The sequence below is a fragment of the Chaetomium tenue genome (genome assembly GCF_020726465.1).
Source record: "Chaetomium tenue strain MPI-SDFR-AT-0079 chromosome Unknown F5144scaffold_6, whole genome shotgun sequence".
Classification (NCBI taxonomy): Eukaryota; Fungi; Ascomycota; class Sordariomycetes; order Sordariales; family Chaetomiaceae; genus Chaetomium; species Chaetomium tenue.
The window spans coordinates 4,171,099-4,192,731 of NW_027117334.1; the positions used below are offsets into that span (position 1 = coordinate 4,171,099).

General features: G+C 58.9%; 9 protein-coding genes across 9 annotated transcripts; 5 read left to right on the forward strand and 4 right to left on the reverse strand.

Moving 5' to 3' along the window:
* Positions 1-514: 514 nt before the first annotated feature.
* On the reverse strand, positions 515-995 carry F5144DRAFT_584728 (uncharacterized protein). The gene is made up of 2 exons (XM_066789638.1): positions 687-995; positions 515-607 (listed from the first exon to the last, which is right to left on the reverse strand). Exons 1-2 carry the CDS (start codon positions 924-926, stop codon positions 533-535), a joined length of 315 nt encoding a protein of 104 aa, XP_066640634.1. The 5' UTR covers positions 927-995; the 3' UTR covers positions 515-532.
* Positions 996-1,336: 341 nt separating this feature from the next.
* On the forward strand, positions 1,337-4,044 carry F5144DRAFT_659403 (uncharacterized protein; the record flags this gene model as incomplete). The annotated part of the gene is made up of 7 exons (XM_066793233.1): positions 1,337-1,571; positions 1,639-1,787; positions 1,842-2,023; positions 2,116-2,204; positions 2,263-2,370; positions 2,424-3,608; positions 3,740-4,044. The coding sequence occupies 7 exons, from the start codon at positions 1,337-1,339 to the stop codon at positions 4,042-4,044; spliced, it is 2,253 nt and encodes a 750-aa protein (XP_066640635.1).
* A 318-nt stretch (positions 4,045-4,362) lies between these two features.
* F5144DRAFT_551380 (hTAFII28-like protein conserved region-domain-containing protein) lies at positions 4,363-5,447 on the reverse strand (the record flags this gene model as incomplete). The annotated part of the gene is made up of 2 exons (XM_066787688.1): positions 4,363-4,791; positions 4,866-5,447. The coding sequence occupies 2 exons, from the start codon at positions 5,445-5,447 to the stop codon at positions 4,363-4,365; spliced, it is 1,011 nt and encodes a 336-aa protein (XP_066640636.1).
* Positions 5,448-5,930: 483 nt separating this feature from the next.
* Positions 5,931-7,805, forward strand: F5144DRAFT_584734 (uncharacterized protein). Its single transcript, XM_066789639.1, has one exon. The coding sequence runs from the start codon at positions 6,421-6,423 to the stop codon at positions 7,375-7,377; it is 957 nt and encodes a 318-aa protein (XP_066640637.1). The 5' UTR covers positions 5,931-6,420; the 3' UTR covers positions 7,378-7,805.
* A 171-nt stretch (positions 7,806-7,976) lies between these two features.
* F5144DRAFT_497938 (thymidylate kinase-domain-containing protein) lies at positions 7,977-9,341 on the reverse strand (the record flags this gene model as incomplete). Its single annotated transcript, XM_066786237.1, has 4 exons — positions 7,977-8,255; positions 8,358-8,601; positions 8,838-8,946; positions 9,041-9,341. 4 exons carry the CDS (start codon positions 9,339-9,341, stop codon positions 7,977-7,979), a joined length of 933 nt encoding a protein of 310 aa, XP_066640638.1.
* A 2,898-nt stretch (positions 9,342-12,239) lies between these two features.
* On the forward strand, positions 12,240-13,687 carry F5144DRAFT_596006 (uncharacterized protein; the record flags this gene model as incomplete). The annotated part of the gene is made up of 2 exons (XM_066790753.1): positions 12,240-12,305; positions 12,449-13,687. 2 exons carry the CDS (start codon positions 12,240-12,242, stop codon positions 13,685-13,687), a joined length of 1,305 nt encoding a protein of 434 aa, XP_066640639.1.
* A 746-nt stretch (positions 13,688-14,433) lies between these two features.
* Positions 14,434-15,390, reverse strand: F5144DRAFT_606380 (uncharacterized protein; the record flags this gene model as incomplete). Its single annotated transcript, XM_066791486.1, has 1 exon — positions 14,434-15,390. One exon carries the CDS (start codon positions 15,388-15,390, stop codon positions 14,434-14,436), a length of 957 nt encoding a protein of 318 aa, XP_066640640.1.
* A 1,447-nt stretch (positions 15,391-16,837) lies between these two features.
* Positions 16,838-18,730, forward strand: F5144DRAFT_496133 (pisatin demethylase; the record flags this gene model as incomplete). Its single annotated transcript, XM_066786137.1, has 6 exons — positions 16,838-17,048; positions 17,105-17,301; positions 17,367-17,716; positions 17,781-17,906; positions 18,039-18,534; positions 18,602-18,730. 6 exons carry the CDS (start codon positions 16,838-16,840, stop codon positions 18,728-18,730), a joined length of 1,509 nt encoding a protein of 502 aa, XP_066640641.1.
* Positions 18,731-18,936: 206 nt separating this feature from the next.
* On the forward strand, positions 18,937-21,133 carry F5144DRAFT_540561 (uncharacterized protein; the record flags this gene model as incomplete). Its single annotated transcript, XM_066787147.1, has 2 exons — positions 18,937-19,222; positions 19,248-21,133. Exons 1-2 carry the CDS (start codon positions 19,060-19,062, stop codon positions 21,131-21,133), a joined length of 2,049 nt encoding a protein of 682 aa, XP_066640642.1. The 5' UTR covers positions 18,937-19,059.
* Between the last annotated feature and the right edge of the window lie 500 nt (positions 21,134-21,633).

Here is a 21,633-nt window from a genome sequence, read left to right on the forward strand (position 1 = left end):
ATCCTGCTCTCTGCTTTGCAGACCAGGGAGTCGTTATTAAAGCGTACTAGCCATGTCTGAGTATCCAATGTGTTTACCCGTGCGTCATTCCTCGCCCTGTTTGTCTCCCTTGCCGAGGTGGGTGACGATGTGGCGTTGGAATGTAGGTTAGGACACCGGAACTGGAAAGCAACAAACACACCGATTCCTATTTTGGGCCTTTGATCTTGCATTGTCACATCGTTGGCAACCATGATAGATGTATACTCGTAATCCGACCTCGGCTCCCGAAGACTACCACTTGTTGTGTCCGCCTCGCCGCCTACATGCCCTGAATTCGCCCGTTAGACCATGCCTACCCTTGTGAAAGCCCCTTTCGCCCATTGGGTCGAAGGACGGAGCCGACTGCCGGACGATGAGGCCGATGGTGACAGCGATAGCTCGTCCAGCCCCTTGGTCACAAAACACCGGGCACCTCCTTCAACACAAAGGGGGCTCCCAGGCTCACCACGCAGGAACGGCGTCGTCATGGATAGCAATATCCGAGCCATGTTCAGTATGCGAGGGCCACGCAGCCCACACAGACGGGCGCACGAACGCGGTCATAACCAAAACAAGTCACGCGATCGTAAGCCTCTCTTTTCCCTTCTTCCCATCATTCTCGTCCATTGCTCTTAGCCCTATTAGCAGTAACTGACCAAAGTTAGCACTATCGTCACACCGCACCGCACAAAACGCGACGAGTGGGCACCGGGAACCCATACCACTTTCACTGTCGAGCTCATCCCTATTATCGGCAAGCTCAGGGACCTCGTGGCAAAGCGTGTCAACCACGTCAAGCAGGACGCATGATCTAGAGTTTCCATTCGAGGTTTCCCCGCGAGCAAAGCGACGGTTGTTACCAGACACATACAACGCTGCCACCTCGTTCCGATACTCGGCTCCATGTGTCCCGTCCTACTCTGATATGGACAGGGGCGACAGGCGACGAGGTGGACTGCTAAGGAGAAGCGGCACTCCTATGCTGTCTTTTCATCCCGCCCCAACAAACGGCACTCTCCTTCCACCCATGCCCTCTCGTTCCATCTCTGAACGGGGGACAACAGGGGCCAGTGGGAGCCATGCCGTGCGTGACGCTTTCTTTCCTCGCCCTCAACCAATTCATATACCCAATATTACATCCCTGGCGGCACCGTTAGAGCAACGCAGAGAACAGTGGGCAGTGCCCAATAGGAGTCGTCACTCGTCAGCCTGGCCGTTCACCTCACCACCGATTATTATCAGAACCACTGTCCCAGAACCTAGCCAAGAGCAGGTCGATTACCCAACCCGCAGAGAACATCCTATCCCGCGACGCATGGGCACAAGCATACCTAAACCGTCCATAACTCTAGACACCGCGCCGCAGCGTGCGGTCAGCGCCCACCTCCCTGACTTTCACAAGGCGCAGAGGCTAGATGCGTTCCGCACACTGGAGGGTACCAAAGTGAAGGGAAGGATGAGCCAAGGCAGTGGTGATGGTAGCAACGGCGAGGAGAGGCCCATCACTATGTGTGGGAAAAGGCTGTATTCGGATTGGGCTGGGTACTGGGGTGAGTTGATGCGGTCTCCTGCCTCCTTTTTTCCACTTGCGTGACAGTTGCTGATCAACGTGTATAGATGGAGCGCCGCGCAAGATACTCGGTGCGGGCACCCTCTTCCCCGAGGGATATCTACCCCGTATAGGTGATCCATACCCGTGGATCTGCCCTGTCCGAGACTGCCAGACTATCTTCCCCGAGGCCTGGGCCCTTGGGGGACATTTCAGTGTAAGTGGGCCCGTTTTGGAGTCGGCGGTCGGCGGTACTGACGCAGATTCACAGGTCAGCCATCGGGCTTGCCTGCTTAACGACAACCTCGACGGCACCATGTCCGTGGTTGGGAGACGCAAGACCGCCGACCCCATTTCTGGCCGGATGCCCCCGATGGTGGTCTCGCGGAATGGCATTGACCCCGCTACCGCACCTCCAAGGGCGATGCCTCGACGGCCAGAGCGGAAGAGGAGGTCCCAGCGGGCCGCGGAGCCTAAGGCTATCAAAGGGCAGGAGAAGACGCTATTCGCTTCAACCCGCGGTCGTCGAGCCTACTCCCTATTAGCATCGATCAGGGGACTTCATGGCCGCTTGCTCCGACTAGCCTGCCGGAATCGAGACCACCAGCCAAGGACGAGCCCGAGAAGAATGCGAGTGCGCTTTGGCGGTACCTGACAAAGTACCTGCCGCATACTACGCCCTCGCCTAACAGCCCGCTCGTACGCGAACTGCTCCCTCTTCCGCGCCAAAGGGACCTGCCACACAGGTGGAGATTCCAGCTTGCCGGCGGCCACCCAACGGCGGACACACTCTGTGCTGTGTTAGTTTATCTCTGCGGTGCTAAGAGCCTGTTACCGTGCGAAACCTGCACAGGCGGCAGCCCGTCGACCCTCCCTTTCCCGGAATGTATCGCACTCCCGTGGACGGCATCAGCGGAGCTCAAGGCGCACTTTGGCGCCGCCGGCTGCTGCAACCGATTCTATCGTTTTACACGTGGTAACAGGAACCAACCGTACTGCGTCTCCCGGTTCTCGTTGTCATCCGACTTAGGCGGTGGCGCACATGCCCTCCCCGAGGTCAGCATCGAGAAAACCGCCCTCTCGCCTCAACCCGATGCCGTTGACGAGGGTGGCCACAACGAGCTGACCGATGAGCCGGACACCTCCACCTCCACCTTCACCTCCATCTCCACGCCCCCCGCCCCATCACCAACTGCCACCCCCAACTACAGCTACAACCACACCTACAAAACCGCCATCCCCGTCCTCGCCGCCGGCCGACCCAAGTTGGTATCCATCACCAAACCGTCCCGCCCGGCTACCAGCCAGCCCACCCATACCACCGCAACCACTACCACGGCCACCCACACCACCATGGCCACCACTCCGACCCTCTCCACCACCACCCCCGACGTTACCGATACCACCACCGCCGCCCCTATCCCCACAGCCGCAACCACAAAAGGAGAAACAACAACAACAAAACCAGAAGCAACAACGGCAACAAAAACAAAAACAAAACGCCACAGCTCCATCCGCCGCCTGGCCGAGAAGCTTGGGGCCAAGGCGGCGTGGAGAGAGGCAGCTGTGTATCAGCCGCGGGGGGGTGTGGTGCATGAGGAAGTGGAAGAAGAAATGGAAGAAGGGGAGGGGGGTAGGGGTGGGGTCGGGAAGGGGAAGGGGAGGCGCATGGTTGGGAGGAGGGGGGGTGGGAGTGGGAAGGTGGAGGATGAGAAGGGAGGCGAGAAGGGAGGTTTGGTGATGGCGGGGGTGGTGGGGAGTGGTGGTGACGGTGGCAGTGGTAGTGGTAAGACGAGGGGGCCGCGGGGATCGGTTGATCGGAACTTGAGGGACAGTTCTTCTGGGAGTGGGTGGAGTGCTTCTGGGATTGGAATGGGGAGTGGAGGTGGGAGTGCTGGTGGTGGGTCGCCGTCTACGGGTTCTAGCGGTGCAACTAGTGAAGCAGGCCAGGACAAATCGGGGGCGACGGTGATGACGACGGCCGATTGGGAGATCACACCGGGTAGGATATGTGTGGGCACTGGGGCGGATGCCGAAGGTGAGTTCTTGAGTCGTTCAGTCTATCCTGACCCCTTTCCGCCATCAACACCCCTTTCCACCCCCGATATAGACTTGCCCCCGTTCCTCCCCCTCCCCTCCTAGGGCCAACACCGACTAACATTTGCCCAGTCATCGCCTTCTCCTCCTCGTACCTCGCCCAGGGCCGGCCAGTGCCCATAACCGACGGCACCACATTCCAGGTTCTCGAGATCCCCGCGAGCCGCAGCGTACGGTGGTCATCCAGCGACTCGGGGACCCGACTATGTTCGGTTGCGCGCGGTACCGTGCAAGTCTGGCTGTCGGACCGGGAAGAGTTTCCCATTGGGCCCAATGGCATGTTCAAGGTTGGCGTGGGTGTGGCGTGCGTTGTGGTGAACGCCTCTCAGTTGGGCGCTGTGGTACATGTTACGATGGTTGGGGTGGACGCGGTGTAGGGGTAGGGGATCGGGAGGCCGGGAAAGTTCGGAGTTCTGCGTATGGTGGCTTAGTTCGGCGTTCTAGAACGATGCCCCGTTCATTATGCGTTCATGCCATATCTGAAAGTTGTTGGGATCTCGTAGCAAGTGATCACAGACCATTAATCGTATATCTGGAGAGATACTACCAGCTTGACCCTTTATCCCGAAACACGATGTGATTTACCCCCAGTACCATCCGTAGGTATCGATAATCCCCCACCCATTCCCATAATCATTCCCAACCTGTTGCGCCGTCCCAAACCAATATAATGCTCGCTGTTGGCAAGTGCCATGTTAACGGAATATCCTACGACCTCCTGTTCGCGTCGGGAATCTCTCCACACCACCCTGTTGCTGCTGATGGTAGACCCATTGCATGCCCACTCCACCACCCTCGAAGCCCTTCCTGTATCGCCGTACAGCCTCGCGGAGGTGCTCCGGGCGCAGCGGCCCCCGGCGGTCGTCAACCTCGGAGTCCCTTATGTCCTTCGGATCTCTCGCTTCCCTCGGTTGTTCATCTGCTTCGCTATCGGGGTTCGGGGTCGGCGCGACGGTGGCGGGCGGCGTGGGCAGGTCGGTTTGTTTCTCGTCTAGCCTCTCGATCCACTCGCCCTGCACGCGGCGCGCGCTCTCAATGATGTCACCGATGAAGACCTTGGCCACCGCTCGCATTCCTATTACGACGTTTTCGGCCACGGACTGGGAGATAGTCGCGTTGACAAGCTGGACGGAGGTTAGCGGAAGTTTGGGTGCCCATAGACCAAGGCCCAAGCAAGCCAAAGAAGACATGTCCTTACCCTTCTCACGGACGCTTTACTGAGATTTGCGGCGCGCCAATTTTCGAACCGATAGAACTGGTCTTCCGACAGCGCACTAATGAGCATGCCCCTCATCCGATGCTCCTCCTCCTTCTGCTCCTTGGTACGGACATCGGCGGTCGCAGCAACTTCCGTAGGGCCCTCGTCATCGCCGTCACCCTCCTCACCACCACCACCCGCTCCACCAGCGACGCTCTTACCACCGCGGCCACCACCACCCTCACCACTAACGCCGCTGACGGCGGTGGCGGCGCGCCCGCCGACAACAGACGGGGTCTGCTCGCGGGCCTTCTCGGCCTTGGACTTGCGGCCGCGCTTCTTCTTAATCGGCGCGGCGGCGCTGACCTGGCTGCCGCTGACGAGGCTGAGGGTGTCGACATCGACCGAGGGCGATCGCACGCCGCCGAAGAGCGCGGAGGAGTCGTCGGGCGGGAATGAGGTCTGGCGCAGCGGGTGGGCCAATCCAGCCGCCCCGGATGCGGTCGAGAGGGTCGATGCTTTTCGGCGTTTTAGAGAGGGTGCGCCGGGGCCGTCCGAGGTTCGTTTTTTGTTGGTCGACATGTTGGTGATGCCGGGGAGTTGGCTGTGCGAGTATGGTGGAGAATGTGCCGATGGAGAGGCCATCGTTTGGGTGTTTTGGTGGCAGGTGCACGATAAGTCGGGTGTGGCAGAAATCAGGGCGGTCACACGCGGAATGGTCCGAGCTTCAACAACTTCAAGAAAGTGAATCAAACACGCAACTTGAAGGAACTTGATTAGGTCATCGAAATTTTAATTAATGAGATAAAATATGTATGTTTTACTGTGATTGCAAATGATTGAAACCGAGATATCAACAAATTGGTGGTTCAAAAAGCAATCAACAGAGTATGGAAACGGAAAACCACAGACGGACCCTGATGAATGGTTGAATTCCAGGCTTGACGCGACTTTCCGGCCGCCCCTGCAAGCTTCCCCGGCGACAATGCAACGCGCCGCCATTAACAAGGGTGTCACAGGACAACCCCGCAAGAAACCGAGTTATCCACCGTTGTGCAGCGGGTCCCAACGGCTTTCGAAACTTGTAAGCAGGACGGGCACTTCGGAGCTTGTCTTCAAAAGGACGATGGGTTGCGAGAACCGGGGATTCGCCAATTCCCTCTCTGGACTTTTTCGTCCCACGACCTGAGAGGAGTAACAAGCCACCAAGCCATTGGTTTTTCACCAACCAAAACCCAGAATCAAAAACCGTTGACAACCACGTTTTTCATCTCAAACACCCCTGTTCCTCGGCAAACATCGACCGATAAGATAAGCAATTGAGGTGACTCCGCCTTGGCCGCCATTGACCTAACTCGGGGTCCGAAATTTCAAGACCAGCGGGACCGGAGTGCCTGGCTCCATCCCGGAACCATCCCAGAACCATCCTGGAAGTCGAACAGTCATCTGCCCCTCGGGTCCCACCTTGTGTCGGTCTATCCCTCGACTCTCCCCGCCGCTCCCCCTCCCTCCTTCCTTCTCCGACCAAGAACCAACCAACCCATTCGATTGCTCAATGGCTCATTCTGATCACTCCTCCGGCTCCGAAAGCCCCGCGCCCGCCGTCAATGGCGCAAAGCACAACAACGGCGACAAGAGAAGCAAGAAGCGGTCGCGCAATGGAGATGTCTCCTCCAAGAACCCCAATGGCACACATGCGATCGGAGAGCGCCGGTCCAGCGTGAGCAAGCCCGCGCGGGACTTCCGGGACAAGCCGGAGCCGACACCCAAGAAGAAGAAGAGAAAGACCTCCACACCCGCCACCGCCGCCATCAAGGAGGTGGCAACGGCGGACGAGGCAGGCGATTCCTCGACCCGTTCGCCGAGCCCCGTCGTCGACTTTGACGGCCTCAGCCGGCCCAGCGTCGGCACGCGCAAGCGGCTGGAGGAGGACGACGCGCAAAAGGAGGCGCGACTGGAGCGCATGAAGGGCGCGGTCCGCACGCTGCTCGAGTGCGTGGGCGAGGACCCGGACCGCGAGGGCGTGCTGGCGACCCCGGACCGGTACGCCAAGGCGATGCTCTACTTCACCAAGGGCTACCAGGAGAACGTGCGCGACATCGTGAACGGCGCCATCTTCCAGGAGGGCCACAACGAGATGGTCATCGTCAAGGACATCGAGGTGTTCAGCATGTGCGAGCACCACCTGGTGCCCTTCACCGGCAAGATGCACATTGGCTACATCCCGCGCAACGCCGTCATCGGCATCTCCAAGCTGCCGCGCATCGCCGAGATGTTTGCGCGCCGCCTGCAGGTGCAGGAGCGCCTGACCAAGGAGGTCGCCAACGCCGTCATGGAGGTGCTGCAGCCCCAGGGCGTCGCCGTCGTCATGGAGTCGAGCCACCTGTGCATGGTCATGCGCGGCGTCCAGAAGTCGGGCAGCACCACCATCACCAGCTGCGTGCTGGGCTGCTTCGAGCGCAAGGAGAAGACCAGGAACGAGTTCCTCAGCCTCATTGGCGTCAACCGCTAAATGATTACAATAACGACATCTCTGGAACGGGAACGCACCCGGCATTAATGGGTAACGGTAACGTATGCGAGGCTGGGGCGATATGGGGTGTGGAGGTGTATTTTCAACAATGGGCCGTCGTATACCTGTGGCAGCGATGCCGAGCGAAACGTTGCCAAAGTGTGTTTTTTGACTCTGCATTCAACAGGCGTTTGGGGGGTTTGGGGGGGGGGGTCATCCAGGGGTCATGTCATACACGTTATCATGAACTGGGCGAGGATCTCAACATCGGGTTGGCACTCTGATTTTGCATACGCGGGTTATGGTCATTCAACACGGCACTGTCGTTCTCTTGGGCCTTGATCACGGCCTGGTGTACTGGGCGAAAACGGATATCTGTACGTGTGTTATTACATAGAATCTAGCCTCAACTGAACCATTGCGGGCGACTTCAACCGCCGCAAGACTTTTTGATACCTATCCCAACTTGCTAGCAACTCCTGTGAAGAACTGCTTTCATATCGTACACCGCCTACCCAATGCGGCCGCATCTCTTTAATTACCCATACACCGGTTCAAATATCCAATCCAGTCTCCCTAGGTCCTCATCATCATCATCATCATGAAACCCTCCTCACAGTCCTCCCAACAAGCCCCTTCTCCACCTCCTCCACCCTCGCCTTGACCACCTTCCAAATCTCCTCCGCCACCTCCTCCGCCGACGGACTGGCATCCACAACATGGAGGTCCTCCTCCTCCTGCCGAAACCGGTACTCAACCCCAGTCAACGGCTGAGCAGCGGTCGGCGCCCCAACGGCAATCTCCTCCCGGGGCCCACCATTCCCACCACCTCCTCCTCCACTACCAACACCCCCCACCACCGCCGACGACTCCCCCCCCTCCCCCCCCTCCACCCCCCTTCCACCACCACCATCCCCCGCAACCCCCACCCCCGCCGTCCCAATCCGCCCCAAACTCAACCCCCAAAACAGCTCCCTCACCCGCCTCTGCATCTCCGCCCTTTCATACGCCTCGCCCCCCCACCCGCCGCGCGCACGTGCCTGGCCCTCGTCCAGGTCCAGGAACAGCACCAGGTCGGGGCGGGGCAGGCCGATCTCGGGGCCGCGCGCCCAGGGGAGGGTGAGGGAGGGGTTTTGTTTGGCGGAGGAGTAGACGATGCCGCTGTGGTAGTAGCGGTCGCAGAGGACGGTGGTGGAGTGGGTGAGGAGGTGGGTTATGGTTTTTCTATGTGTGAGGGGGGGTTGGTTAGTTTTTAGGGGAGTTGTTGTTGTTAACGGGGGGGGGATGGGGGGAGGGTTGGTTATGGGGGGTCTGATGGGGGGTCTTTTCGGGGGGACTAACACGGGGTATGGGGTATGGGGTATGGGATATGGGGTATGGGGTATGGGATATGGGGTATGGGGTATGGGGTATGGGTTTGGGGGTTAGGTGGTGGGGGGAGGTTCACAGAGTGTACTTACGCTGCTTCCCACCGGTTCGCGCTGAACAGCAGGTGGATGACGTGGTCGTCCATCTCGACCTGGCTCTTGAGGTACGAGTCGATCATCTGGCCAATTGGCGTCGTGCGGTCTGGAGAAAGGGGAAGGCACATGTCAGCGAGCCAGCCCGGCCTCCTGGGACCCCCTCCTCAACTCAATGCCGCCACCATAAGACAGGCACATACCCGGAAACCGCATCACCTTGACCTTGCGGCCGAGCTCGACGAACCGCTGCTCGAGCAGCTTGACCTGCGTCGTCTTGCCGCTACGGTCGAGACCCTCCAGGACCACCAGGGCACCCCGGGCCACGGCAGGCTCACCGCCGGCGCCGGCACTGGCACCACGATCATCGGTCCGGGCCCGGGCCGGATCGGGCAATGACGGGTGCGGGGCTGTCGTTGCTGCTGCTGCGGCTGCGGTTGGTGGTGCTGTGGCGGGGTCAACAAGGGCCGTAGCGGCCGTCGCCAGATCGTTAATCGAGGCCATGGTCCCGGTCCAGCGAATCAATTCCCCTTTGCACCTGAAACAAGGGAGCGGTCGGGAGGATTGGGGAACGTGGGAAGGGAAAAAAAAAGGAGATGGCTGGGCCAATTGGTGGTGAGAAGCAATGGCAGTTGCGTCAATGCCAATTCAGTTTCCCAGTGCTTGCAGGTGCCGTCGATGCCGCAGGGTGTCTCGTGGGGCACAGAAGCTAAGAGCTAAGGTACCGACCAAGTACCTCCAGTCCACTCAGAGCGGAGCTCTCCGGCTGGGCTTGGCACGGGTGCTGCCCCTCCATTGTGCTTCCGTCTTCTTTCGCAGGCTCGCAGGGCAGACTGCATTGTGGAGCAAGTGCCAGTTGTCAATGGATGAAACGTTGGTAAATGCCCGACCAGTGAATCCAGTGAATCCGCGCTTTTCCGATGGATCACAGAGGCGAAAAATGGCGAGGTAAACTCGGTAAAAGTACCGCTGGTCTGCAGCAGGCAACGGATCCCGTCGCAAGTCGCAAGAGCAGTGGCCCGAGAGTGGGCTGCTTTGCTGCAAGCTGACTGCACCAGGCCAGGATTCTCAGCTCCCGAGTCCCATGAGATCGATCACCTGCACCTGCTGCTTCTCCGCTTGCCGTTGAGGTCGGGAGCCCAGCCGCATCTAGACCCCCAGGCACTCGTACATTGATACCTTGGACGTTGGATCACAGTGAGGCGGAAGGTGCTGGAAACAAGCTACGAAAATGCAGGTAAATTCTCCCAGGTATTCACATTCTAATTAAGCCCATACCATGAAAGATGGGGGAAAAGGAAAAGGAAAAGAGAAAGAGACCAGGTCGTCCAGGGTGGGGTTCGGTTCTGGAAACCCAGTGGAAAGAGGGGCTCCCGAGGACGATCCCCCGGTTGCCGTTATAAAAAGAAATGCCACCAGATCTCTCTCTGGGGCTCTGGGGTCATCCTCTTCACTTGGCGGCCCATGGGGATTTGCTACGTCATTGACAGGGACGGGAGAAAAAGCTCTCGAGTGCATATCTAAAGTCATGATATTGACAACGCAGAGCTGCGTGTTTCACGCCGGTAGACGGATTAGACAAAAGCAGAAAAGAAAAAGAGGCGCGGAAAGCGGGCGAAAGTCCCACGGGGAGTTCGGGCCAAATCGTGGGAAAAAGAGCGGGCTCGCGGGTGGGGACAGCGACCACTGCGCCGCCGTCCGTCAGCGACGGGAGGAAGAAAGAGGAAGGCATGTTGGCCGTTCGCTGCCGTCTTTTGGAAATGATGTTCAGGATCGATTTCCGTCAGTCCAGTCGGCGATTCCGCAATTTGGAATGCTAACTTGCCACATCGCACCTCTCCCAGCTCTCCGAATAAAATATCCTGTTCTCTGTGCACCTGTGCTCCCCCCCGTCCCTGGCCGCAACCGCAGGAAATGGCAGGAATGGGCGCAAGGGAGAACGAACCGGCACGCTCTTGACTTACACAACCGGCCGAATCGGGGCTGCTCGGTGCTGCTGTCTCAGTTGATCTGCGCTCTCCAGACTCCAGCAGCCGAAAGAAAAGTGGAACCACTTAACGCGACCCCGTCTCATTGCTGCCGGGTGGAGATGCTAAGAACGCGATCATTGGCCTCCTTCGCTGCGCAGCCCGGACACACCGCGTCCCGTGGGGCATGCGCTCGATCGCTGGTTGGCTCGTGCTCGTGGTAGCCTGCGACGGGAGCTGCCAATCGCCGTGCTAGTCGCTGGCCCGCTGCAAGCTCTCAAGCGTAGGTTCGACCCAGGTCTTGCCAGGCAAAGGCAAGGGCGGACGAGGGCGGAGTCCTTTCTGGTCCTGGCTTTCCTGGGCACCTGCACTCTGGGACCCCGCTCAGAGGCGACAGAGGCGCTGTGATTGGAACGAAAGCGGTACCATGGCGGGACAGGGCGGCACGCGTTAGGTTTTACCACGAAAAGGCACGTCAAGCAGCCCAATCTCTGACCCTGCATGATGATGCGCCAACCAGCATCAGCGACTTCCTCACACCCATCTGTCTGAGACCCGGACCGTCGAGTGCCATTCATTTGCGGGTAGTTTCAATCCTCTGAGGGAGTGTGCGCAGAACGAGTTGTAGCATTGTAGCATTTTGCAGCATTTTGGCCATTTTGGCAGGATCTTGGAGCACCTGGAGCATTTTATGTTTCTCCTTTAAAACCCCGGGTCGTCCCCTGCTCCTTCTTGCCCTTGTGCTCAACCCTGTTCATCTCTACTCATCCATCTCATCGTTCCTCCCCTGTGCTCTTCTGCTCCACGCACCGGGTTCCAAAAACCTCACCGCCCAGACGCAGTTGATTCACGTCGCGCCTCCTTCGCGCGCATTGCAATTTAAGCCTTCCTCCTCTGCCTACCACCCACTCGCTGCTGCCCTCCTCCAACACAAGCCAGCGCTTCGCCAAACCACCCAACAACCCCCAAATACCGCAGAGATAATCTCGGTTTCGGACATCACTTCCAGACTCTCAGACTCCCAATCCCCGTCCGCACAGCGCGCATCACATCCCGCAGTCCCACAACACTCCAGTCCCACCCCTCCAACTCGTGTTCGGTGCCAATCTAGCCCCCAGAAGCTGTCGCAACAGATAAGAGACCGTCTTGACCGGCCGGCCGTTTCAGCAGGCCGCCTTGCGCAATAAGAATAACGCGCTATCTCTCCCTCGCTCGCTCAGACAGGGAACCCCGCCGCCTACTCTCCCTCTCGCCTCTGCCTTCCCCACGCTTGTTTCGTCGGCAGTCCCGTCCCCCTTTGGCGCACGCAGTGCCATCAACAAAACACCACCGCGCAATTGTTTTGCGCCTGTGGAGAACAACTAGGTTGCGCGTGGAGCTTTGAGCACCGCGTTATCCTTTCGTCTCACATCAACACCACTCTGCCATCCCCGCCATGGCAACCCTCACCCGCCAGCCGTTCGCTCCTGTCGACGGCGCACGGTTGAAGAGCTTGGCCAGCGTCAAGAATAGGCAAAACGGTACGTCGCTATCCTCGTCCTACCCCCATGCCCGCGCCCGCCTACCCCCAATGTACCCCCGCATCTCCCATGCCTTCTGGGCCCTCGCTAACATGCCAAAGCTATCGCCGCCTCTCCGATCAAGCGCAAGGCTTCCGAGGTGGACGACGTCGACAACGCGGAGAATGTGGCCCCTGCCCTGTTCTCGAAGCGGTCCAAGGGTGCCGATTTCTGGGGTGACATTAGCAAGAGCTTCACCAAGCAGCCTGCCTTCACCCTAGCCAAGGCCTCGCCCGCTCCAGCGTTCAGAGATGTCCTCAGCACCCCCAGCCGACCCTCGTCTACCCCTGTATCACGGAACATCCTCAAGCCCAAATCGCCTACCGCCCAACTCAAAGCCAAGGCCGCAGCAGCAGCACCGGCTCCCTCGCCACTGACAGCCCCCGCTGGCCGCTCACCGACCCGCCCTTCCAAGCGTGTGGGCATCCTCTCCCGCCGCCGCAACCAGCGCCCGGACCCTCCGGCATTCTCCCTGAAGGCGGGCATCCCGTTCTCCCTCGATACCGCCCTCAAGGGCACCATCCCCGGCTACTCAGGCAGCTCGCGCCCCAGCAAGACCAGGCGCAGGACCACTCCTGCCTCCAGCGCCGCCCTCGACTTCTTCATTCCCTCAGCAGACCAGGCGTCCGCATGGTCCTTCGACATCCACGAGGACACCCCCGAGCAGGAGATGACCAACCTCCTCCAGCACGGCACCTGCACTCTTGACATCAGCAGCGACGAGGAGTCGGAGAGCCGCGCAAAGCGCGACCGTGCTGAGGGCCGGGACAAGGAGAACATCCCGCCCCCGGAAGACGTCAGCCAGACATCATCGGCACGGGGCGCCGCGCGTGACGCCGTCGATATTGACGAGGACGTGCTCCTGCTCAAGGGGCGCGGCCCGCTCTGCGAGATGAACGTGGTGGATTTCTACGCCGACGGCTGCGACAGCTCCAGCGTGTTCATCATCCCCGGCGACGAGGAGGATCCCGAGGCGGTGGTCAATGAGGGGACAAGCGCGCAGCAACCACAAGACTTGCCATCTGTCCCGGAAGACGCGGAAGAGGAGCAGCGGTGGCTTGCCGAAGAGCGCTTGACCCAGATGCTTCCGCCACCGGTCAGCCTGGGCGACGTCGACGGGGTTGATGTGGATGACATCATGGGAGGTAGCGAGCAGCCGCAGGAAGCCGCCGGCCTTGGCCCCATCGAGGGTGCCGGCGAGAGCTTTGAGCTGTGGGAGAGCAATAGCGCCAAGGACGAGGGGAGCGCGCCCGCGTCTCCGTCACGGCCGTCCCCATCACGGCTGGACGAGGGGTCACGGACAGCACCCGGTCTTTTGTTCTGAGTTTCTGTCGGCAGCATTTGTTTGGTCTTGTTTTTGAGCCTTTTCTGTTTGGGTCTTGGGTCGGTTAGCGGTTTTCATGGTAATGTGGGATACCCTGCTTTGTTCTTTAAAGAGGGATGGGACGATAGGGACGGCGTTTGTGGGAGTTGACGGCTGCTTGGGAAGCGTAGCGTGGCTTGGTTGGTTGGTTGGCCTCGGGGCCCGGCACATGGCGTTCGCTGTCTTTTCTTTGTCTATATGGGGGCGTTCTAGCGACTGTCTTATTTATGTTCCGCATTCTAGCGCCTGCAATCTAGCATTTGCAACCTCTTCGTGTCGTCATACTTCGTGATTCGTGCCCCCGTCCACCGGCGTGTCTCCATCCTAGGCGTAGCTCCATCCCAGCCGCCAGCACGCACATCATCCATGTGCTATGCCAGGTACCATCGTAGCGCCGTACCTGAATCTTGACAGCAAGACATTACTAGTCAATGGCACTCCCTGCCAGGTCCCGTTTCTCCCGCCCATTGAGATATCTCCCTTTCCAATGCTTCCTGAACGCCAACCGTTCTCCCACCCCCCCAAGTCACCCCTCTCCTCACCTCGCTAACCGAACCCCCCCCCTCCCCCCCCCCTAAAAAGAAACAGCCCCCATCCTCCCCTCCCCCCACCATCCCCAGATCCCACCACACCACCAACCACCAACCAAACCAACCCAAACCAACCCAAACCAAAAATACATAAAATAAAAGAAAATAAATAAAAAGCTATCGACAAAACCCCAACAAACACCCCGTCACCGCCCCAAATGTAATCGGAAGAGCCATGCCCACCAACCATGCGCCAAATTGCCCGCATACTTGCCGCCCGGGTGTCAGTTCGCAGAGGTTGGTGCAGCGGCTTGGCTTGTGGGAGGGTTCGCTCTCGTTGTCGTCGTTGTCGTTCTCGTTGTAGGGGTGGGGTTGTTGGGCTTGCTGGGTGGTGTTGGGGGGGTGTTTTGGGGTAGTGGTGGGGGTTGTGGTTGTGGTTGAGTCCCCTGGTGAGGGGGTATGGGATGGTGAATGTCGTGGGGAGGGTGATGGTGAGTGCTGCGGTGAGTGCGGTGGTGACTGCGGAGAGGCTGTCATGGGGCGTTGGAGCGGTGGCGGGTGGGCGAGCAGCTCCATCTCTTCTGGGGTGAGGAGGTGGTAGGAGTGTCGGTGGTTGGGCTGCTGCTGCTGTTCTTGTGGGCTGTCGCCGAACGGCGGAGGGTGGAGGCGCAGCGTCGGCGTGCTGGCCGTGTGGGAGTGCCCGCCCAGCTCGGTCGACGCGCTGAGGAGGATGGACGGCGGCCGGCTGGAGGAGCGGGACTCGATGAGCGTGCTGGCCGGCCGTGAGAAGGCGGCTTCCAGGGGTTCCCAGTCGCTCAATGGCGTCCCTGGCCGTGAGCCACGCGCTGCGGGGGGCGGCGACGGCATGCGCTCGCGGTCGTAGCTCCATCGGTCGGGGAGCCCTATTGGTCTTCCAAGGGCGTGATCTGGGAGGCTGACCACGGAGGGTGGCCGTGGCCGGTGGCTGGCGCGTAGCCTTGGAGACCGTGGTGGTGACTGCGGGGGGCTATGGCTGGCTGGGAGAGGCACGCGGACGCCGTCCCAGGACGTCCTGGAGCTTGAGCGTGCGTGGTTGGTATAGCTGCCGGCGTCCAAGTGCGACGGCTGGCCATTGGCTTCTGGTATGGGATACATGGCGTCTCGTATGCTGTTCCCGATGTTGGTCTCAAATCCCTGGGAATGGGAGCGGGCGTATGGCGGGCGTGCTGGCCCAGGATCTGGTTTCTGGGTTTTCTCAACTCCCTGCTGAGGAGTTTGCCCTTCCATAGTTATTGTCCGAGCCAATTGGACTCTGTAATATGGAATTGAGCAGGACACTCTCTCATGAGCGAAGCGATGACAGCATTACAGCTCGATGGTTGCACAGCGACCCCGCCGAAGAATCCAGAAACCCAGTAAATAAGCAAAATTTCTCGGCATCAGGCCGAGGCCTGGGAATATCGCCTTATGGCCGGCCCGGCCCGGTTATGCAGGCCCACCGTTGAGCCTGGCCAGGTCTAGACTTGCTGGGCCTTGGCTACAACAACGTCTCTGACTAATTGTCCGTCCTAGAGATGGATATCATGGAGGTGTATCAGGAAGGTAGAAATAAAGGACTGTTAATTGTTGGCCTATTGTTTCATGAATCTGTTCGTTCTCCCCACTTTCAGAAGAAGTCTCGCTGTCTCAGGGGTAACTAGCCTTGAACCCATCCGCCAAATCTTAAATGAGTAAAGAAATGATTGATGATAATTATGTCGGTGTTCGAAGCGTTAGGCAAGGGCCACGATCCAGACGGTCTGTCGATTATGGCTTTTAGCAATAAACAGCAACACGCTCCAGGAGGCATGGGGGTCACCCAACTACGGAGTGCAGTCTAAGGCGTGTGTTAGTTGAAGCTTTGCAGGGAGAGTGTGTATGTAGAAGCCATTCATGATTTCAAGGTAGGATTTCCGTCATGCGATGGGGTAGTACAAAGAATAAGTGGCACGGGAAGTCGTGAGGAGAAACACCACCGTCGTACTCGCGTCAACTTCGCAGCCGTTCAGCGGAGAATAGCAAATTCGAATGCAACCCGGGCCAGGCCGCGCCCCGCCACACAAGCATCATATTGCATACATAGCGGGCACCCTAAGGTCCGTGATGCGATGCCGGATTGGCGTCCCAGAATGGATCAGCCTTAGACGACATGCACCGGCACTTGGCACCGCTGATGATCCATGCTCATAAAGCACCCCTCCTTGTCCCCCGCCCATGCTAGTCCATTTCTGAGCCTCTCCACGCCAAACGATGGGCTCATACTCTCTGACGGAAAGGAACCGTGCTTACAACGTGTCATCGCGCCCCGGGGACGTAACCGCAACCCCCCCGTGCCGTCTGGTGAGGGGGGCAGGGGACTTCTGCTGTGGGGGACTTCAAGGCCTCGCCATGAGTTGGCTTTGCAATGGGGTAATGGTGGGCTATAAAGGCTGTTGGATGGGTTGTGGGCTTATTCGTGCCTCTGTGCTCTCTCATCTTCCGTTTGTCCAAAGATCCATGTGTAGCAAACGGTTTTGTTGCCTCAGTCACCATGCTGGAACACATAGCTGATGCACTGAGCATCATGTTCTCTGAGCAACACAGGCTCGGGCTTGTCCTCTTCCTGAGCTCACTCTTTGCCGTCACCTTCCTTGCCCGGCGGCTACTCCGGTGGCAGCGTCTTCGCCACATCCCCGGCCCCCCTCTTGCCGGCTTCTCACGATGGTTTTGGCTCGTCCCAATGGCTCGGAGTGGAGAGCTGCCTGAGCGGATGCGACAAGTCGAGAGTAAATACGGTATGGTCACCAACTGCCTGAGACTAGTCCTGTTCATGTCTGACGCCCTCCCTTAGGCCGGCTCGCACGAGTGGGACCAAACATGCTCCTCACTTCGGACTGGAAGCTCTGGAGGCGCATTATGGCTGTCCGATCACCCTACGTGCGGTCTAAGCGGTTCAAAGGGTTCCGACTCGATCCAGCCAAAGACCATGTCGTCTCCATCACTGACGAGGTGGAGCACACCCGGCTCCGCACCATCATGATCCACGGTGTGCGTATTATCGTCTGCCCCACGCATCTACCCCCGGGCACAGCGTGCTGACATGCGCCACCCAGTATTCGGGCAAAGAGGTCGAGGGCGTCGAGGAGAAGGTCGACTCGGATGTGTTGTCCCTGATCGACCTCCTCGAGTCGCGGTACATCTCCCACAACAAGGCTTTTGATTTCGGCCGCAAGGCACAGTACTTCACCACTGATGTCGTTGCCCATGTCACCTTTGGGAAGCCCATCGGCTTCCTGGCCAATGACTCGGACATGTACAGTTATATTGGCATCATCGAGAAGCAGCTGCCCACCATGGCGATGCTGCTGAACTTTCCCGAGTTCACCAAGATTGTCAGCTTGCCGTTCCTCAACCGCCTGTTTCCCAAAGTCGGGGACAAGGCAGGGATTGGAAGGTTAATGGGGTAAGCTGCCACCCCTTGATGGCATACTCCTCACCACATAAATCTGACGCACCCCTCTTCGTAGACTCGCCCATGAGGCCGCCACCGAGCGCTTCGGGATCACCAAGCAGCCACAACGGGATATGCTGGCCTCCTTTATAAACCGCGGCCTGACGCAGGACGAAGTCGAATCAGAAATCATGCTCCAGATGTAAGTGACTGACGACCAAGGATAAACCCGTTCCCCTGAATCCCCTCCACCCCATCCCCAAAAAGCCGCACCCCCCACACACAAACAAACAACCAAACAAAACACTAACCACCTCCCTCCCTCCCCATCCAGCTTCGCCGGCTCCGACACAACCGCCACCGCAATCCGCACCGCCATGCTCATGATCTCCACCAACCCGCGCGTCCTCCGCGCTCTCCAAGCCGAAATCGACGCCACCACCACCACCACCACCACCGTCATCCCCGACTCCACCGCGCGCACCCTCCCCTACCTGACCTCCCTCATCCGCGAAACCCTCCGCTGGCTCCCGCCCGGCATGGACCTCGCGGCCAAGGTGGTCCCGCCCGGCGGCGACGTCTGGGAGGGGGTGGCGCTGCCGGCGGGGACGGAGATTGGGTGGAACGCGCTGGGGCTGATGCGGGTGCACGAGGTGTGGGGGGAGGACGCGGGCCAGTTTCGGCCGGAGAGGTGGTTGGAGGTGGAGGCGGGGTCGGAGAGGTTAAGGGAGATGGAGGGGTTGGTGGAGTTGGTTTTTGCGGGGGGCAGTCGGTATCAGTGTTTGGGGAGGGCGGTGGCGATGGTGGAGATGCGGAAGGTGCTTTTTGAGGTGAGTCTTGTGGGGGGGCTGGTGTTGTGTGGGTGGACGTGATGATTGCTAATGTGTGATGTTGCAGCTTTTCCGTCGGTATGAGTTCCAGGTGATGAACCCGGGCAACCCCTGGTTTTCTCGTTGTTGGAATGTTTTTGAGCAGCACGAGTTCTGGGTTAAGGCGTATCCCCGGGAGGGTGTGTCGGTGGCATGACTTATACAGTTATGCAGTTATAAGCGCAACAGGGTATAACATGATTATCGTATTTAGATGTGTTTGCGTAGGAAGGACTTGTTACAGCGATTAGTTACATGGTCCGTAAAGACCTTAGTACTGATAAGGTATGGTAGGTTTTTTCAAAAAGTGATTGAAAACTCTTGGTCGAGGGCTCACAGATAAGAGATGTGGGGCAGCTGGCAACTGGAGGGATCTCCACTATCTGCCGGCCGCCCACGAAGCAATGGCCCGCCGGAGCAACTGCTAGCAACCTCCGGACTCCACGTTGCCGAAGCCAAAGTGGGGTGGGGACAAGACCGAGCATCATGGATGCGCGACGACGACAGATTCTCGAGTGGATATGCACTGGGAAGCATATCATTCAGACCGACTACGACAAGCCCGCTAGCGATCCGAGTCATCGTTCCGCCGACGATGCGACTCGTTCCGCCGATGACGCGACTCGCTCCGCCCACGATGACGCGACTCGTTCCGCCCACGGTGCCGCTCTCAGACATGTCAACAAGCTCATCGTCTGATATCCCGGACGAGATGATCGGTGCCGACCACGACCTCCTGATCCCAAGCTCCGCCGATATTGATCGCGTCTTCCACGACGGCCGCGCTACGTGGGCGTGTTTCGCCAAGCTCGCCGAGGCCCTTCCTCTACACGCCTTCCCCGCCGAATTTACCAGTATTTCCATCATGCTGAAGGATGTCCCTGCTCTCCCGGATAATCTGCCCAGGAGGGGTTTCATTGTTGGACGGCCCTTGTGGCATATACCAGATCCCGACCGCACTCATGATACAGACAAGCCGGAGTGGGATTTGCAGTATGCCTATGGCGTTCGGAAGTTCTTCCATCTATCCTACCCAAGGCCGATCCAGTGCCACGTCTACTCGCAACACTCGCAACACTCGCAACCTACGATCCCAGGCCATACGCTTTTGACTGCACAAAGAGGGCTCTCGTTTCTGACCATGTGCTGGTCGTATATTCTGTCGGTCCGCATCCTCGAATTGCAGGGCAGCAAGCCAGTATACTCTCGGTTTTCCCTGCTGCCCGTCTCGGCCAAGACGTTTCGACCTACAGCCGGAGAGGTCGTTCTCAACCTAGGAGCATCTGCCTCTCGTAGGTCAGTTAGATGGCTATGCGCGGTACTCTCGCCCAAGCCTGGTTGGTTGGCGGAGAGTGGGGAGTTCCCTCCATGGGCTGCTTTCTGCGCTTGCGATAGGCCCCTTGTGGTCGTTACCGCCGACGGTGTGGCAGGCTTCGTCCGGAAGGAATCGCCACCAAGTTCTGCCGAGGCCACCGAGCTGCTCATCGAATTCTGTCGCTTATATGGCCTGCTTGAGCCGGGGCACAAGCATAAGGGTCAGACCTCAAACCTACCACCCCCTACAGCCGCGTTCCTGGCCGCACTTGCTCTGCCATTCTACCGCAACGTCGGCCTCCAGCCGCAGTTCCCGATTGCCTCGCTGGGGAAGCCCATCCCGCAGAGCACCGAATCCGCCGAACATACCATTGCCACTATCCGACGGTACATTGCTGATCTTCGCTACTATATGGTGTTGAGCATGCACCCCAGTTCCATTGGTTCCATCATCTGGAGCATTTTCTGGCAGCCTGATATCGAAGCGAACCTTGTTAGCCCTTGGCTAGCCTCGATCAGCACTACCATCAACCCGATTCTCGAATCCCGCAACCTGTATCTGCTCGCCAAAGTGTTTGCACTCCGCCGACCACGCGTTGCCCTATGGTGGCTAGGCATTTTTCTTTTAGGCGACTTCGCTATCCTCGACCGTATTTCCCGTTATCTCAATACGCTTGAGGAACGTTGGGGGTTTGGTTCAATGGCGTTGCCCGACATCACGGTGGCTGCTTGGACCGGATCGCCCCAATCCTTCCTCGATAGCGAACCGACACCTAATGGCAGGGGTCCCAAGGGGCAGGTATCCAGGGCTGGCGTGCTAAGGCATCGCTACAACTTTCGTCTTCAGGAAGAAGTATATCTATCATGGCGCCCCTTTGGCTATACTGCCAAAGAGCTTCTCGAGCCGGATCTTTGGCCTTGGCTTGAGCGTGGCTGCGTTAGGGAGTACTCCCACTGGGCTTGGTATATCAAAAGGGGCAATGACGTCCTTCGCGACATCCAGCTGGGTTTTCGCCGCGATACCGACAGATTCGTCCCAGATGTTCCAGACCGCTTGAAGACGTACTCTGCACGTCGACGGGCCGGGCACGATAGCGTCATCAAATTGGAGCCGTCGAAAACGTCCACGCTTCGCATGATAGACTCCTACGTAGAGGATGTCTGTGGAGACCGGGATGCTTGCATCTTGGCCATGCCGGGGGCCATGAGCCACCCTTGGCTTAAGGACTGGAGGGGGCTGGAATGATCGGGACTAGCGGACCCGCCGAATCATTCCCCCGGAGTCCGCCACCGTCCCGTAGTCTACCGCCGTCCCCGAGTCTGCCGCCGTCCCGTAGTCTGCCGTCCCGTGCTCTGTTGTTGTGTAGTCTGTCGTCATGGTGTAGTCCAGCGTGCTGTTTGCCTCCCATGTCTCCAGTGGCCGAAAGCCAGGACGATCTGGCTTGTCCTCATGAGGCTCCAGTGGTCTTGCAGGACAGGCTTTGTCTGGGTAGTACTCCACCCCGCAGTAACGGGGCTTGTAACAGATCCTCCAACCTCCTGACCATACCCTGGACTGTTACATCCCTACCCTTGATGTGAACGTAAATGGAAGGGGGCTTGCAAACGCCACCGCGGCCGCCATGGCCTCGTCAGCTAGGCTTATAACGATGCCGTGCTGGGCTAGGTTGCCGGACCGCGAGAACTTCTTAGTGCATCCGGGAGAGTCGCAACGGAAGATGCGCGGCGCGCCTTTCTGGCTAGCGC